General features: G+C 52.0%; 1 protein-coding gene across 1 annotated transcript in view; it reads right to left on the reverse strand.

Moving 5' to 3' along the window:
* Positions 1–1,105: 1,105 nt before the first annotated feature.
* The window catches only part of OTOG (otogelin), an 84,726-nt gene continuing 67,655 nt past the window's right edge, over positions 1,106–18,176 (reverse strand). The window contains 15 exon segments of the mRNA XM_029957446.1: positions 1,106–2,545; positions 2,630–2,709; positions 5,048–5,093; positions 7,295–7,414; positions 7,586–7,690; positions 8,455–8,633; positions 8,731–8,806; positions 10,033–10,073; positions 11,499–11,597; positions 14,836–14,937; positions 15,349–15,456; positions 15,610–15,714; positions 16,290–16,502; positions 16,715–16,909; positions 18,036–18,176. The exon segment at positions 18,036–18,176 is cut by the window's right edge and continues 99 nt beyond it. Of these exon segments, the coding sequence (XP_029813306.1) occupies positions 2,345–2,545; positions 2,630–2,709; positions 5,048–5,093; positions 7,295–7,414; positions 7,586–7,690; positions 8,455–8,633; positions 8,731–8,806; positions 10,033–10,073; positions 11,499–11,597; positions 14,836–14,937; positions 15,349–15,456; positions 15,610–15,714; positions 16,290–16,502; positions 16,715–16,909; positions 18,036–18,176 (1,811 nt within the window). The 3' untranslated portion in view covers positions 1,106–2,344.

The raw sequence follows: 18,176 nt of genomic DNA on the forward strand, positions 1-18,176 counted from the left end.
CTTTAGATGCTGTATTAGTTTTCTATGGCTGCTGTAACAAATAGCCACAAACTTAATGGCTTAAAATAACACAGAGTTATTCTCTAAGAGTTCCAGAGGTCAGAAGTCTGAAATCAGTTTCCCTGGGTTAAAGTCAAGGTATGGGCAGGCCTGTGCTCCCTCTGGAGCTCCGGGGGAGAATCCCTTCCTTGCGTCTTCCAGCTTCTAGAGGCTGCCCACATTCTTTGGCCAGCGGCCCCTTCTTCTAGAGTCAAAGTGTATCATTTCAACCTCAGCATCTGTCATCTCATGTCTTCTCAGACCCCTCCTGCTTCCTTCTTCTGAGGACTCTTGAGGTGACATCGGACCCACCTGGATAATCCAAGATGATGTCCCCACCTCAAGTGTCTTAACATAATCACACCTGCAGAGTCCCTTTTACTATGTGACGTCATATACTCAGAGCTTCCTGGCATGAATATGTGGACACATTTGGAAGACCATTGTTCAGCCTACCACAGCTGCCTAGAAATACGCTGCTTCATCAAAGGGCGTGTGTATTTTTACATAAATCACCATCTCCAAAGTGTTTCAGTGAACACTCATATCAATGTTGCTGGTGGCTTTTTGAGGACAATTGGGCAACATTGATCCAGGTTTAAATTCCTCACCATGTCCTGTCCTGTCTATAGCACAGGGTAGGGGATCATGCTGGCTGACAATGTGCTTCTTTGTGACTCTCACTAACATGTCTGAATCTAAAAAAAGTTGGCTTCCCAGGAGGCACCTGGGGGAATAGGCCTGGGGTATTTGGCCAAAGGGCTGGAGTAGGAGGCTGGCTTCTAGGAGGACCAGGCAGGAGGGATGCCTGGGTAGGAGTGAAGGTGAGGTGGGGGTGAAGTGGCAGGGACACTGTGACTCCAGTGATGGGTGTGACCATCAGAAGTGAGCCGCCCCCATCCCCTAGGGGCAGGGCAGGAGCTGAGGGGGATACGGTGCTGGGCACAGGTGGGACAGGACAAGGTAGGGTGACCTCCAGGGCCATAAAATAGGATCTTTTCTTCACTGCTGAAACTCCTTCAGATTCAAAGCAAACATGACACCCTCGAGATGCTCAGAGGCCTGATGTCTTTCCGTGGTTTATTGGATCTAGAACCAGAATACAGATACAAGAACAAAGAGGCTGCAGGAACAGCTGGGGATCATCCTGGCACAGGCCCCTAACCCCAAACCTGGGGACACTAGGGCAGCCACACATCCTCAGACATATCAGGGCAGTGCTGGGGTCTGAACACCCTGGCCTGGGCCCAGCTGCACACAGTGGCATGGGAAGGTGGGCTGCAGAGTGGCATGTGAAGGGGACCCAAGACCTGGCTTTAAGGACACCCTGGTTCAGAGTGGCTCTGGGAGACTGGCTGTCTGTAGGGCTTGCATTTTCCACTGACAGATACTCTCCTGCTAAACTGGCCCCTGAAGCAGAGAGCTAGGAATTGACTGGGTCACAAGCTCACACTCAGGCCCCTCCAGAGACCAACTGTGCTATGTCCTTGGAGAGAAGCCACATTGCAAAGCCAGGCACTGCCCTCGCAGGCTGAAGGTACCATTAAATAACCTCTTGCCCCCACCCCACAAGAGCTAGCTCACCTCCAGGAAGGCTGGCTGGGGGGGTGTGGATAGAGCAGGCATGGGTCTGTTCTTCTAAATCCTTTCCTGAACCACAATGTCAACAACAAAATACCAGGGCATCCCTCTTGGGGCTCTAGGGTACTTGAGAGTCACTAAGCCCATTCCCCAGTCTCTGGGCCTGACTTCACAGGTACTGGTGAGAGGACTCCAGCCTGGGAACCCACCCTCTTTGCTTCTGGGAAGTCCCCCTGGGTGTCTACACACAGACCTGTATGTTAAAGCCTCCCTTCCTTTTACTGTGTCTGTGTTTCTCCCGTGGTAGAAAGGGCCAAAAGAGAGAATGCGGCGCCACATTCTGGCCCTGCACGTGGTCTTGGGTCTAGCTCTGATCCTCGCTTTTCAGGAAAGCTCTCACCCTCTCCACCTGTAGCCAGAGTCATGGAGCTCTAGATCCATGCAGGGGCTGGTGCCCCCCATCTACGGCCCATTCCAAACCTCAACCAAGCACAGAGCCAAGTTCCTCGACCCCTTGGGTGTGGCACGTTCCCTGTATGCAGGAGAGGGAGACCAGAGAAAGAGCCAGTATGGGTGTGGTCTGTTCTAGTCACTCTTTGTGCCTCTGCCTGTCATTCCATGCTCAGCACAAGCCAGCTCTCTACTCCCCAGGCCCCCCTGCACACTGGGCCAGCCGGAAGCTGGGGGTGGCAGAGGTGGTCTGGCCAGCCCCAGCCCCCAGGTCTCAGGACCACTGGCAGGCACAGTCGGTGGGCTCCTGCACTGTGTAGGGCACCCAGGTGGCGTTGGTGGCACAGAAGAGCTGCACGGAGCGCCGCTGCAGGCCCACCTCCCGGCAGCACTTGCAGAAGCGGGCATAGGTGTTGATGTTGTAGTTGTAGATGCTGGCGGACGGGCATCTCCCATCGCAGGACACTAGGTTCACCTGGAGACAGGCAGGCCAGTGAGGCCGACTGTGTAGCCGCTCCACCCCAAACCCCTCTCTCACTGCCACATGTGCGACACTCACAGGGGTGTTGCTCCTGCATTCGTTCTTCCGGATGGTCATACGGATGGTCACCTTCTTGCAGGAGCGCCCATCCTCTTTACCTGGGGGGACAGGCTGGGTGAGGTAGCTGTGGTAGAGAACTGCTTGCAGGGGGCAGCAGGATGGGTCAGATCAGAATAGTTAGTGTCATGCTAGGGGTCTCTCTACTGGTGTTAGTGCCCATGCATTAGAGCCCCTCCCGAGCAAAGAGAAAGCCTTCTAACTCAGTGCCCTGGCAAGATGTGGAGGTGGCTAAGGCAGGGGAGACAAGGAATGATGTCTGGATGGCCTCAGGGGCTCTTGGCCAGGGAGGAGGAGGATCTGGGGACCAGGCAGGCTGACTCCCCACCCCAGCCCCAAAACCTGTCTCTAACCCCTGCCTGTGACCCTGGCCATGTCCCCCTCCCCTGCCCCCAGGGCTCAGCATCAGCATTCTGACTCTGAGAGGACTTCTGGGTAAAGAATCTGCAGTTTCATGAATGTCTGGAAACCCCAGTCCTGAACAGATGCTCCCATGCTGCAGGCTCACTGGGTTTCTTTATCCATCAGACAGGACCAGGGTTTCGCCCATCTCACTCAATTGTCACCGGGATGGAAAGTGATAAGCAGGTTCCTAGGCCTGGACCACACCTCCCACAGACAAGCAATCTCATTCCTGCCCTCCTCAGCTCAAATATCTCAGCCTCAGGCCTTTCCTTGGCCCCTCCTAAAACTGCAGTGCTCACACTCCCTCCACCCTGTGCTCCCTCCCTGACCCCTCCTTTGCCTTATTTCGATCTGGGCACCAGGGCACTGTCACCCTCATGGTATCAGAGACACATCTGTAAGTATGCTGGGGAAATGGAAGCTTCGGGGCTTCTTTTGAACAGCCCCTTCCACAACTTGTTGTGGGTTCTTGTCTTATTCTCAATAAATACTCGCTTTCATACCTCGATACGGGACTTGTAAGTTTGTGCTCTTTTTCTTAATGAAGCCCCCCAAATCGCATAAGTTTCAATCCCCATAAACCCGGATGCATCCATCTAATATATTTTACTTATTATTCCATCTCTTCCACTAGCCTCCACTCCATAAAGCTTTATTTATGCTGTGTCTGCAGTGCCTAAAACAGGGCCTGGCATATTGATGCTCAGTAAATGTTTGTCTGATGCATGGGCTCCCTCTGTCATCCAGGGTGTCTACCAGAAACGAGGTGGAATCCTTTCTTCAGGCCTTTGAGCCTCCCAACAGTGGGTTTCCTATCATCCCAGCTGGAGGACTCCTGGCCAGAGCTAAGTTCCCTTTTTCCTCTCTGTCTGCTTCCGGGAGGCAACAGGACCAAGGGCTGTCCTGGCTAGGGCCCCTGGGGTCCCAGACCAAGGCCAGTTGACTGACAAGTAGGAGCAAGTGGTGGTGGCACTGGGCAGTGATGGGCTCCACTGAAGCATTCCCACAGAAGACCAAGGGATGAGGCTCGCTACCCAGCATGCACTGTTGGCAGAGAAAGGCTTTTGCCAGAGCCAGGGAGGAGGGGCCCGGCCCGCCCCTCCCCCACCCCCAGAGCTGAGGCCACCTAGCAGAAGGGACCTTGTTGGGAATAGCAACATGGCTGCATGCCTCCAGTCTTGTGGGTTTCCGAGAGGAGTACCTGGGTGGCAGTGGACACTAACCCGTGGAGGAGAGGCGGGGCTAACGGGGACCACAGGAAACAGGGTCCCCGGGGAACCTGGGGAGAGGGACATGGGGCATGGGTCACATGGGAGCACATCGAATATTCAGGGAACATGAGTTGAGGGTCAGAGATCAGCCAGTGAGGCACTGAGCCCAGCTCCCACGCAGTATGTGAGGTGGACATAAAAGGGTCCCAGGGTCTACATCTCTCCAAAGGGCAGTCTGAGGAGCCTCAGGGGAGGGGAGGCATGTAGACAAAGGTCCTGAAGCTGACCAGAATGTGCATGCATGTGTGGTTTGGGCTGCAGGTCCCAGGGGCCAGGTGTGAGTCCAGGTCACTCAGTGACCCTGTGGGCCGAATCCCACCCTGGGGCACCTCCAAGACTGGGCTCTTGACCACAAGGAGAATTCACCTGGGGGGACTCTGGGCTAGGGGTCTTGGCAGGGGTGGGAGAAGGCAGGACAGCTGATGAATCACTGACTTCCTGGACTCGATAGCCCAGTGACCCTGCCTCCATCAAGAAGCACAGGCCTTTTGTTGGGATAGGGACATGAGCATGGGCTCTGCCCACCCGCATATCCATACCAGTGCCATGAGCCCCGAAGTTGTGGTGTTATCCCTTCATCTAAACCCCAGAAGAACCACCACTGGAGGTGCCAGGCCAGGAACCTGGCCCTCTGAGCCTTGACAGGATACCCTGTCTCCCTGCCAGAGCCCTTCTCCCCTGGGTCTCTGCCGTGCTCACTCACATGTCCTGCAGCATCCTTCCAAGGATGGTACCACTGAGCCCCCAACCTAGAGGGAGAGGAGGGAAGGTGAGTGGGAGAGCCCGTCCCAGGCCAGGAGCCAAGATCCCAGCAAGAGGCAGAAAGGGTGCAAGCACCTTGACTCAGCCTTTCCTCCCATGATACCCCAAGGCAGGAGCGCCAGAGGGAGAAGGCGTCCCTGGGCTGGCCATGGGAGAGCCACAGGGGCTAACTTGACTGGCTGGGACACTGGCACTAAGGCTGCCGGTGGCCCCAATAAGACTGGAGGCTGGGTTAAGATGGTGCAATCCCCCCATCTTTCCAGTGGTGGCTTCCCTCCTGCTCTACCCTGTAGTGCTTCCTGCACAGAGGGTCAGGGAGGGGAACGATGCAGGGGCTGACCCATTTGGGTCAGTGGCCTGGGCTCTATCACAGCCCTGGATAAGTCATCCCTTTTCTCTGGGCTTAGTTTCCCCACCCTTAAAATGGGTGCAATTATGCTTTACAGCCCTCTTTCTCTATTATGAAACGGACAAAACAATGACGTGACAGTTCTTTGTAAATAAGTATCGTGTGTGCAAGCATATGCATGTGATTTTGTGAGCATATACTGCCGGAGTCCAGCTCCAGCAGGTCCAGGGTTCCCCTGAAGGATGACGGTGTAGGCAAGAAAGAGTGAGAGAGCCTTGTGTTTCGTTCTGATCACCAGATGGGCACCCCTGCCCATTCTGGCAGGCATCTCTGCCCTGTCTGGTTCTCAAGCTTTATTTATGGCAAAAGGTACAAGAATCAGAAAGAGTAGTAAATGATTTCTCATAGATAAGTTTTACAATTTTCCAGGACATGGGTTCTTCAGAAGTTACAATTCTAGTAGTAATGATTGTCATAAAAAACTTAGCTACAAGCACTCATGGTGTCATACGTATTTTTACAAAACCTCAGGTCTAGCCTTAAGGAAGCGACCTTTAACCAAGAGGCAAACAGCATTATTTAGTAAAGGTCAGTTTTTTATGAGTAAGGTCATTAGGCTGTTTATAACTCTAAGAGAAAGTTCCCAGAAAAATAGGTTCTCAGGAGTCATAATGTCTGCTCTCACAGTCCCAAAGATGATTGATACATTTTATTGTAGTAGTGACTTTCACAAAGGCATTCAGGCCCAGAAGGCAGTCAGTGATCAGTTAATTGCTTAGGGGAAAATTATATGTTGCATTAAGATGTATCTAGCTTACTCATCTTTTCCCTGACCAGGTGCAATCATGCCTCAGGGACAGGGCAGAGGGACAGGCCGCTCCTGACACTAATCAGCAAAGTACCCTGAGGTTTGGTGCCCAAGCAGAAATGAAAAGTTTCAAGAGGGTAGATTTTGGGAGCTGTCTGAGGGCAAGAGACCATGCAAACTTGCCGTACCCTCACCAGAATTTTCAATCTACCAGTAAGTTCAAATAGCTCTCAACATCTCCCCCTTTTCTATTTTTTAAATGAAGAGTATGTAATTCCACACTAATTCTGTGAAAACTTTGAATGATGAGGTGACAAAAGCAAGGTAAAAGGCATAAGATGAGCACCAATGTACCGGTCGCAATGCCAATATTTGTTAAGAGTGAGACCAATCCCTTGGAATTAAAAAAGTTCAAATAGCTCCCAACAATATACATGTGTGCATACACATGTGGTTTTGTACTAAGAATGTGTATGACTGGGAGTGTGTGTATTTGTTTTCTAGGTAAGATCAGAAACCTTTCAATGTCCAATTTTAATCTTAGGAACTTTAATAATTAAACAATAACCAAATTTTCCAGAACTCCTTTTCCTCGAGGTGTGTGCCCGTGGTGACAGCTGTCCCTGCTGGTGCTGCTTTGGTTAGTGGTAGTGCCGTTAGAACATCACAGGGCTGAACCGTGCCTCTGTGTGTGACAGTGCATGGTGTGTGCTCTGGTGTGCTGAGGTGCAGTGTGTGGTGTGTGTGAGTGCTGGTGTGTAGGTGAGAGTCTCAGAACATGTGAGGGTTATGTTTGCATACATCTGTGTGCGGCCGTGTGATGTGTGAGGATGTGGGGTGTAATGTGGTCAGAGCAACAACACATGGTGAGATGTGGAGTTGGGGAGGCAGGGTAGGTACAGACCCCAGGGAACCCCTCCTCCCTTACCTCCAACCAGAGGACTCCCCCACCCCCCAATGCCCCCCACCAGTAAGACAGCAGATATCCCTGGCTTCAGGCCATGCTGTGAGGGGAGGAGGCTGGCACTGACCTTGGCACACTCAGTCTCGTTGAGTGGCGGGCAGCTGATGGGTGAGCGGACAAGCACGGCACCCAGGGGTGTGTTGCCACAGTGATGGCGGGTACAATCTGCGATCCAGGACACCCCAGGCTGAAGGGCACAGAGGCGGATAATGGGGACTGGTGGCCAGATGGCCTGAGTGAACAGACTGGGCACAGCTCCTGGGCACAAGTGCTGCCTGGGACCCTGTCTGTTCCTAGCCCTGAGCCCTGGTCGCCTCCTGGGATGCCTTCCCAGGCGGGTGGTTAAGGGGCTGCATACCAAGAACAGGGAGGTGGTGCCATTGGGGAAAGTGAAGAGGCAGGACACGTTCCTGCAGGAGCCACAGCAGGCGGCCAGGTCCCGTGGATGCTCATACTCCTGGTTCTGCAGGATAGGGCGGGACCAGAGGGGACTCAGCCATGTGCCCACCTCTCCGCTCCTGCTTTCCTACAGTCTGGTGGTCTCTTGAGTCCCAAGCCCAGAGAAGACCCCCCTGTAGATGCTCAGAAAGGGAGCTCCCTCCCAGCCTCTTATTTCAGACAGGAAGGTCATTGTTTAAGCCTCCTTTACAGCAATTCCTAGACCCATTCCCGGTGGACGAAGAGCATTTCCACCTCTTTCAAGGACAGCACTGCTGGTGATTAAGGGTGCTGGTTTTGGTTCCACATAGACCTCAGTCTGAATCCCAGTCCCTGCAGGAATTTGGACAAATGACCAGACCTCCCTAAACCTCAGCTTTCTCATCTGACAAATGGGAATAATTCTAGCCCCTTTTAGCTTTTACTAGAAGCCAGTCACTATATCTTACATACTGGGCATGCAGAAGTGCTTAACAAAGGCTAACAACACAAACACAAAAACCAAAGCAATAGGGAACGTGCCAGTCATAAGTAGGTACTTCATCAATATGTCTTCTGTCAAATACTCACCCTTGCCAGATCTTCACTCCTGCTGTTCCCCTCCTGGCCTCTCCCAGCCCTGCCAGGTCTCAGCACTTTCTACAGAGGTCTCTGAATGGCCCCCTTGCCCGCATGCCTACTCTTCAGACTTGTCTAGAAAGCTCGAGACTCCTCTGGTTCCTGGAGCACCAGGGGTCACCCAGGCCAGCCCCCCCGGCCCTGCCCACCCCCATCCTGCCCCGCACCTACCACCTCACAATGCACGTCACACAGCACGGAGGTGGTGTTGATTTGGTAGAAGCTGGTAAGCGGGTCCAGCACGTCAGTGCAGCGGGAGGTGTGGCACACGCCATCGGCCGAGAGCTCCACCACGGTCTGGCCCGGCAGCATCACCCCCAGCTCGCGGCTCAGGCACACGGGGGCCTTCACTGGTTGGGAGTGCAGGATGGCAGTGGTCACCCGGAGCCCAGCACGCACATCTGGCCCAGCCTGGCTCTACCCCACGGGCTTCCCTTCCCCACTCACCGCACTCGTATTTGGCGCAGCCACACACATTCTCCACGCTGTGCAGGAACTCCTCGTCCAGCTGGGACTTCTCCCACTGGGTGGGGCAGAGGCAGTCAGCACCCCTCGGTGGGGAAACCCAGCCCTGCCCTTGGGAGCAGTCTGCCACTGGGGCCCTTGACTCTGTCAGTTGCCTCCTTGTGATGGGTGGGGAGGGGGCTGGCAAGCTCAGTCACTCCCCAGCCAAGGGAGAAATCCCCAGTGTGGCTTCCCCACTGAGGATCACTCCCAATGTCCTCTTCAGGGACTTGAGGCCTCGCCTTTCATCCCAAGCACCCACTGGCCACATCAAAGAGGGACCATTGCATGGCTTCCAGAAAGATCCTGCTTGGCTCATACTATTTCCCTTCCTCCTTCAACAGGGAGGAGGGAAGGGTGAGGGAGAAAATGAGAGGCAATGTGTGCTGGGGGTAGGGGGTGAGGAGAATATATATATTCTCAAAAATGGTGGAAAAAAAACCCTTTAAACGTAACTTCACATTTCTTAAAGTATTTTCCCTTCCCTCAGTGGCCATGCAGCCTGGTGGTTAAGGGCACAGCCTCTGGAATCAGATTTCCTGGGTTCTAATCCTAATTTTTTTTATGTCTTTATTTTATTTTGAGTGAGAGAGACAGAGAGTGAGCTTGGAAGGGGCAGAGAGAGAGGGAGACACAGAATCTGAAGCAGGCTCCAGGCTCCAAGCTGTCAGCATGGAGCCCTACATGGGGCTCGAACCCACAGACTGTGAGATCATGACCTGAAACGAAGTCGGCCGCTCAGCTGACTGAGCCACCCAGATGCCCCACTGTGTTCTAATCCTGACTGTGATTTACTAGCTTCATGATCTGAACCTTAGTTTCCTTGTTTGTATCATTGAGCTCATCATAGAATCAACCTTGTTGGTATGATACTATATATAAAAGGCCTAGGAACATTCCTGACATATAGTAAGCTCTCAGTAAACATGAGTTGCCATAATGAGTATCACCATCTTCATCATCTTCATCCTCACCATCCTACCATCATCATCTCCACCATCAACCGCACCACCATTATGGTCACCACCATCATCATTGTACTTGCTCGGCACAAGGCTGAAGCACCATCACTCCTGCTCTATAAGTGAGGACACTGGCTCAGAAGGCAGAGGACAAGGAAGCTGGCTTGCGATCCGAGGCTCTGTGCACTACATTAAAGGGATAGGGTCTCCGGGGGATGGGATCGAGTGGAAAGGAAAGGGGGAGGCAGGTCACAGACAGCGGGAAGGAGCAGGGTCTCCATACCAGGTGGCACCGGGGCACTGGAATTGTGTCGCAGTCACACTCTGAAAAAGAGGAGAGGCCAGGACCCGTCTCACCGAGGTGTCCAGCTGAAGTCTCCCTGGGCCTCCACGCCGCTCACTTGGGCACAGCCCCTCCTCTGGCACAGGCTCAAGACCAGTCAGGGAAGAAGCCAAAATCTCAGCCTCTCTCCAGCCTAGCCCAGCATCCAGGCTGCGGCTCCCCTGGTAGGGCAGGTGGGGCAGTCCCGAGTCCTAATTCTAAGTTCCGCCCCAGAGGGGTGGGGAGAAACAGGCCGATAGACCAATCACAAGTGCCTGTTGTCATCTGGGCTTCATCCCGCCCATTGTCCAGAAAGTCCTTTGACGAGCAAATGTGGGGCCTATCCAGGAGGGAAGGTGGCAAGGGCGGAACTTCAGATCTGGAGCAGGTCCTGTTGGAAGGAGGCTGCTGCGGCTCCACTAGCAAACTTAATAGACGCTAGCTGGCGCTTCAACGTGAGGAGAGACTTTGAAACCCCCTCCCGGGTCGCTCACTCATGTCTACTATATGCCGAAGCTTTTCTGTGCTCTGGAAACAGTGCAATAAGTAAAAGAGACTGAACTCTGCCCTCAAAAACTTACATTGTAGGAAAACAAGTGAAATAAATGCAAAATAATTTCTCAACCCTTTTAAAATAACATTTAAAATTTTTTTAAATGTTTTTTAAATTTATTTTTGAGAGACAGAGAGAGACAGTGCGAGCAGGGGAGGGTCAGAGAGAGGGAGGGAGACACAGAATCCGAAGCAAGCTCCAGGCTCTGAGCTAGCGGTCAGCACAGAGCCTGATGCAGGGCTCGAACCCACAAACCATGAGATCATTACCTAAGCCAAAGCCGGATGCTTAACCGACTAAGCCACCCAGGCACCCCAAATAACATTTTTATATAAATCTCACTGGTATTCATTATTCATCACTGATGCTCCCAAAGAGGTTTGAGGTCCATTTTTGTTTATTTATTTTGAGAGAGGGAGAGAGAGCAAGGAAGGGCAGAAAGAGGATAGAGAAAGAGGATCTCAAACAGACTCTGTGCTGTCAGTGCAGGGCCCAACATGAGGCTTGAACTCATGAACCATGAGATCATGACCTGAGCCAAAATCAAGACAATTAACTGACTGGGCCACCCAGGTGCCATTGAGGTAAATTTTAACCAAAATCATGTATGCTAACAGACAGCTGCAATAAAGACTTTCTTTAGATGGAAAAACCTTTGGGGAAACTTGATTTTCCTTCTTTTGTCCGAGGGAGAAAAAGGTGTAGGAATGCTAAGCACCCAGAGATCAGATGCAGGGGGAGGAAGGTGATTTTGGCGGCTTCCATCTGGTGATTCTGAGGGACAGTGGTGGGCCCCATTCCTCCCCTCCCGTGTTCTTCACAGGGGCCCTGGATCCCTGCCTTTGGGGAGGGGGATCCCTGGCCAGGGACTTACCACAGGACTTGTAGGGGCAGCAGCGGTCTGGGCTCCATACCTCCACCAGGGCAGTGCCCATGCCACACTGTACTTGGGGACAGCGGAAGCTCTCACACACTGCAAGGGAGGGGAGGCAAGGGACACATCAGCTGCAGATACCTGGAGCAGAAATCCCCAGAAATGCAACCCTGACTAAGGAGAGGCACCTCCCAGGTCCTCCTTGGGTTCTGCCCCCAGTGTCCTCAGACACCCTCAGGGCTAGAGTCTTGGGAAGAAGTCTAGGCTCCTGGAGCCTTTACACAGAACTACTTCTGGAAGACTTCATTCCACTCTGATGAGGCATTAGCAATATGACAACATCAGAACCTTAAGGTCACTCAACTGGGTTTTAAATAAATTCTGTGTCACTTCGAGAGTGGTCAGGTTAGGATTATCACAAAATTGTGAGGTGGAGGAAGACCTTTGTATAGTGTCAAAGTAATGGGTTGCTTTCTGGCTGAAAGAGGAAAGCTGTAAATGTAAGATGGAGGCATCGGACAGTCACCACCATAATCCAAGACCAACATTAGCCCGAGCTGTGGTGTCTCAACTAGATAGTCTGTGTCTCATGATGTGATCTGATGTACGGGGAAGCTCGTGTTCTGTCAAGCCCCACGTATAACTTGAAGCCACCGAGTCTTAGACCTAACTTCTAGTTTATAGGAAGCACAGAGGATGAGGAGGAGCAGGGAAAACAATTCCAAGAGGAAGCAAGTGGATAAATCTAGAAGATAGGACTTTCTGCAGGACCACAGCCCAAACTCTATAACTCTGTGTCATGCAGAAAAAGATGCCTATGCTAGATTAAAAGATAATTAAAAGACCGCAGGTCCTGGCTTGGACAAACCAGGAAAAATCATGGATGAGGTATGATTAAAGTTGAAAATTAATATCAGCTGAAAACAGCTGGTCAAAAAAGAGAATGTACACCCTGGTGACGACATGGATAGAGCTAGACGGTAAGATGCTCAGTGAAATAAATGTCAGACCAAGAAAGACAAACACCACATGATTTCACTTATATGTGGAGTCTGAAAAACAGAACACATGAACAAGAAAAACAAAAAAGCCAGACTCATAACTGCAGAAAGCAAACCGGTGGTTACCAGAGGGGAGGCGCGTGAGGGGATGGGTGAAATAGGTGATGGGGATTAAGATACAAGCTTCCAGTTATCAAATAAATAAGTCCTGGAGATGAAAAGTACAGCGTAGGGAATATGGTCAACAATATTGTAATGATATTGCGTGGTGACAGTTGGTGACCATATTCATCATGGTGAAGACTGAGTAACGTGTACACTTGCTGAGTCGATATGTTATACACCTGAAACTGACATAGTATTGTACATTGCTTATACTTTAATAAAAACCATTAAAATGTAAAAAATCAAAAAGAGCATGTACAGTATGACCTTATTTTGGTTAAAACACGCACACATATATAAAGGCATAGTGACCATTTGGAAAGATATATACTCAAGTGTTTACAGGGGAAGTAGGAAGAAAGTATTTTCACTTTCTTGTATTTACTTGGATTCTGTACTTTCTAGAAGGCATATATAGTGCTTCTATAATAAAAGTATAATGAAGATTGGGAGAAGGTAATAATATCAATAGCCTCCTTATACTGAGCACCCACTGTATGCCAAAGACCATCAGGTATTTCATGTATATGATTATCTCCAGTCTTCACAACAGCTCCTCAGGGGACATGCTATTAGCACCTCATTTAGCACCTTGACTCAAAGAGTTGTGACTTGGCCCAAGACACAAGGCTAAAGGAAAATGGCAGAACTAAGGTACAAAACCATGACTCACTGACCCAGCCTATACTCATTGTCGATGACCAAGCTTCCTCCTGAGGAACACTGAGAGACTCGTGAACAAGAGAGGGAGGTGAGAAGGGAAGAGGCACGCAGAAAAGGATGAGAGAAGGCAAGAGGAAGGACATTGACCCTCTGCTCAGATCAGCTTTGTGAGCACTTTGGGACCAGCGGCCTCTAAGCCCGCTGGGTGGAGCCGATTGGCTCAGTGTGGCCAGCTCTTCTGGGGAATGTTCCATGGAAGACTACACTGGTTCAGAGTTGGTTCCTGACACTTGAAGCAGTCAGTGTTGCCCCTGAAGTATCCAGGCAGACGGTCCTCGCTGTTCCCCCACTGTTCCCCGGCTCTGCTCTGTGCGCGTGAGGTTTCCTCACATTTTTCTACAGTCCATGTGCAGTTTTTGTAGATGGAGTCATCTTTAAATTTAACCAGTCTGTTAATTCTTATCTATTAGGTTTTCTTAAGGTCTCAAATGCTGGCTGAGGGGCGCCTGGGTGGCTCAGTCTGTTGAGCATCCGGCTTTGGCTCAGGTCATGATCTCATGGTTCGTGGGTTCAAGCCTGTCTTTGGATTCTGTGTCTCCCTCTCTCTGACCCTCCCTGCTCACGCTCTCTCTCTCTCTCTCTCTCTCTCTCAAAAATAAATAAAAACATTTAGGGGCACCTAGGTGGTTTAGTTGGTTGTGCAACCAACTTCAGCTCAGGTCATGATCTCGCCGTTCACGGGTTTAGGCCCCATGTCGGGCTCTGTGCTGACAGCTCAGAGCCTGGAGCCTGCTTCGGTCTGTGTCTCCTTCTCTCTCCGCTCCTTTTCCATTCGTGCTCAGTCTCTCTCTGTCTCTCAATAATAAATAAATGTATTAAAAAAATAAAAACATTAAAAATAATTTTTTTAATGCTGGCCAAACTATGTTTACTAAGTACTATGAAGGCACTAGGTACACAGTACACACTAGATTAAGTACTATGTCCTGTAAAAATATCAGAGAGGGCCCACTCTTATTTGTGATTGCAAAGCAAAAGAGCTTCAGAGACTTCTAGGTGCAGGGTCATCTGGGATGCAGCCTCCATGTGCAGATACCAGATAACACAGTGACAAAAGGAATCGTGGAGCAGGGGCCCTGGGTCAGAGAATGAAGACTGAAAATCAGTGTTAGGAGGATTGGGGTGGCCTTAACCCGGGCCTCTCTCCCTGGCCCTGGGTGGGTGATGGCCATGAAGGGGACAGGGAACCTCTTCATGAAGCCTCAGAGCCATCCATGTCACAGCCTGGACCCCACCCCATCCAGCTCCCATGGTCTGGCCCAGCTTCCTCGGTTGGGGCCTCCATCATGGCTTTTGGCTACTTCAGGCTTCAGAGTTCACTACCTGGGGGCTCCCTGGTGAACCCCCATGGTCCTGGGGTAAGAACATTGTGAAGGGGGCCTCATGACAGGCACATAAATGTTCCTGGAGCCCCTTCTGGTTAGGTCCCCGTGTGCAGCTGGACTCACCACACTGGTAGAGAGGACAGCAGAGCTCTGTGGTGTTCCTGTCCACGGTGAGCGCCTCTCCTTCCTGACACTCAGGGATGGGGTCTAGACAGTCGCCGCAGGCTGAAAGGGGAGAGGGGCCATGGCTGTCACAGGTGGTCCCCCCCTTAGGGTCTTGGACAGAGCAGGTTGCTGGGTGGGTGTGTGGGGGAGGAGGGGTACCTAAAACCCAGCTGTGACAGGAGCTGGACTAAAGTAGTGCTTTGTGGCTTCATGGGGCCTGTCCTGGAGCAAGAATCTCGATCGTTCCTGTCTACCTAAAGTCTTACACCGAACAAGCATCAGTTTTCTCATGCTCCATAATGTATGAGGTGAAGCCAGGGTTGGCTGTCTCTTCCTCCTTCACTTGGCTCCTTCACTTCTCCTGTGCCCAGTCCACCTGGAGACCCCCCCTCCCCTCCCCTCCACCCAGGGAAACGAGTGAGGAAGCGGTGGCTGGGATCCAGCCGTGCATCTGATGGCATGACCACCCACCGCAGAAATAGGAGGTACAGCACGAATCCCCCAGGCGGCCCGCGATCAGGATCTGGTCCTGGCGGCAGCTGGGGACCAGCTCAGCCTCACACAGGTCTGGGTCACACTCTGGGGAAAAGACAGAATTACATGCAGGGAGCAGACCCTGTCTGGCCACGCCCTGGCTCTGCCCTAATCTCCAGCCAGAACCCAGACCCCAGAGCTCCCCTAACCCAGCGGCTGGGCTCCCCTCCCCCTGCTCTCTGCGCCTCAGGGTCTCACCACAGCTGTAGCTGGGGCAGCAGGAGTCCTCCTGGAAGTGGGTGAGGAGTCGGTGGCCTGGGCGGCAGGTAGGGGCGAGGCCCTCACACAGCGTCTGGTTACACACTGGCCGGGCGGCCACGGACCTGTCACCTGGAGGCTGGACCTCCCCCTGGCCTCCAGCACTGCCCAGCACCTAGACAGCTTGTTCTCATTTCTCCCTCCAGCCCCCCAGGACCTATGTTTCTGGAGGGGGCCTCTGAGGGTCACATAGAAGGTCCAGGGCTGGACAGAAGAACATTCATAGGTAATATTCATTGAGATGGGTCATGTGCCGGCTGCTGTCCCAGATCAGTACTAGATTCTCACAACAACTCAGAAGGTGGAACCGTGATCAACCTCACGCTACAGTAGAGTTGACTAAAACACAGAGGGTGTTAAATGCTGAGGTCATGAGGCTGCAAAGTGGTGGAGGAAGGCTTCTCCAGGCTGCCGGACTCCATAGCCTGTGCCTTTGAGCCCTACCCCACATTGATTCTTGAGGGTGGCTCCTGCCCCCTCCAGGCATTCTCCATTCTTCACAACACCCCTAACCCCAGACACTTTCATTTGCCCAGGCCTGGTCCTATCCATCCAGGCAGAGCTGGAACCTTTTAACAGTCTTAAAGTTGAGGTCAAGGGAAGTGAAGGGTTGGACTCACCACAAACTGTCCCCAGGCAGCAGGGATCCTCAGTGGGCAGGAGCAGGGCCACCTCCCCAAAACGTGGGCAGGTCTCAGGCCAGGGCCCTGGGCAGTCCAGGTCCACTGGGACGATTGTGTTGGGAGCTTGGCACTTGTGCTGGCAGCATCCACTGAGGGAGCTGTTCCAGGTCTCCCCCAGGGCCCGCGGCACCCCCGTGCTGTCAGTGCAAGCTGCAGTGGGGGGCATGGTGGGGCACTGGACACTGAGGCAGGTGAGGAGACCCAGACTGTCCCAGGCTAGACCCTCCCTGGGATATTGACCATCCCCAAAGTGGACCTGGAAGGATGCAGATGGGCCTCAGCCATGGGTAGCAGGTGGGCTGAGGAGGCCCTAGAGTGAGGCCAGCTGTGGAGGGCCCTGCCCTGATAGGGGAAGAACCTACCGCACTTCTCCTGAGGAACGCAGAGCGCTGAGTGGCGCCGGTGCAGGAGGGTGCCCTCAGAACAGATGCAGCCCTCGCCCAGCACCTGGCACTGCTCTGGGTCCAGCGGGCCAAGCAGCCCATCCTGGCACGTCTCAGGGGGCTCACAGGCTGCCACACACGCTTGGTATATGGAGTCGCTGGAACACAGGAAGGCTGCAGGGGCACAGTGGGTACCAGGCCTGGCTCAGACTTCAGGCAGAGGAGGGGGCTCAGAGCATCATCTGTGCCTCAGCAGAGAGTGCAAAGGGTGTTGGTGGCATTTCCTCCCTTCTCTAGATCAGGAGGTGACAAGGTACAACCCATGGCCCAAATCCAGCCTCCCATCTGTTTTTGCAAATAAAGTTTTATTGAAACACACCCACATTCATTCATCTACCTTTTGTATCCGGCTGATTTTGCACTACACGGACAGAATTGAGTAACTGTGACAGAGACCACACAGTCTAAAAAGCTTCATTTATTTACTATCTGGCCCTTTACAGGAAACATTTGCCAACCCCTTGCTCTAGATCAGTGTTTTCAAATTTTCTTAACTGTAAAAAGCAGATTTTACATTTGGTCCAATACACATGTGCATGTGGAGCAGTGTGCCTCAAACCTGATTACAAAGGAATCATTTGGGAGCTTTTGAAATACCTTTGCCAGGATCCCACCCCAGAGCAACTGAACTGGAATCTCTTGTTGTGGGTCCCACCGTTAATGCTTCCTGCAGTTCCTTGGTGATTTCAAAGGGTAGCTGGGTTTGAGAATTACTGATATATTAAAACAAACTTTTCCACAAAATAATATTTAATCTTTCTGGGTGGAGTACACACTAGCATTTTCTATTCCATTGTGTATTTTTAATGAGGTGTTGGCCCCCGAGGTTGATTTCATACCCACAGTTTGAAAAACACTACTCTAGATGACTTGGTCTTGTCATCCTTTATCTATCATATTATAGGTGTGATCTTCTGCGAACTGCTTCCAGCCTATCTGGATGTGTTCACATTTATAAATCAAAGTACTCGAGGCCAGTCTACCCCTGCCTACCCCACTGACGCAAACCTAACAGGGTGGGGAAGAGGTGGCTCTGACCTCCATTCTCAGAGAAGGAGAGAGAGACTGAAAGAAGAGAAAGATGATCAGGAACTGAGAGAAAGGAACAAATATTTCCTGGTATTTCTTAACTTATTAATATGAACGAATGAATGAATAAATAATTAACACGGGGTGGGAGCAACAGAAGCAATGGAGGAGTCACCCACCCTCTCTGCTCCCCCGCAGCCCCTTGACTCACGGCAGTAGTCGGAGCGCCTCCATTCGATGCACACGTGGAACTTGTGGCACATAGCCACGTACACAGTCAGGGCCACGCAGGGCTGCTGTACGTACTTGGTGTCCCGGATCCACAGCTCACAGAACAACTCCGGGGAAACCT

This window comes from Suricata suricatta, chromosome 11 (assembly GCF_006229205.1).
Source record: "Suricata suricatta isolate VVHF042 chromosome 11, meerkat_22Aug2017_6uvM2_HiC, whole genome shotgun sequence".
NCBI classification, from domain to species: Eukaryota; Metazoa; Chordata; class Mammalia; order Carnivora; family Herpestidae; genus Suricata; species Suricata suricatta.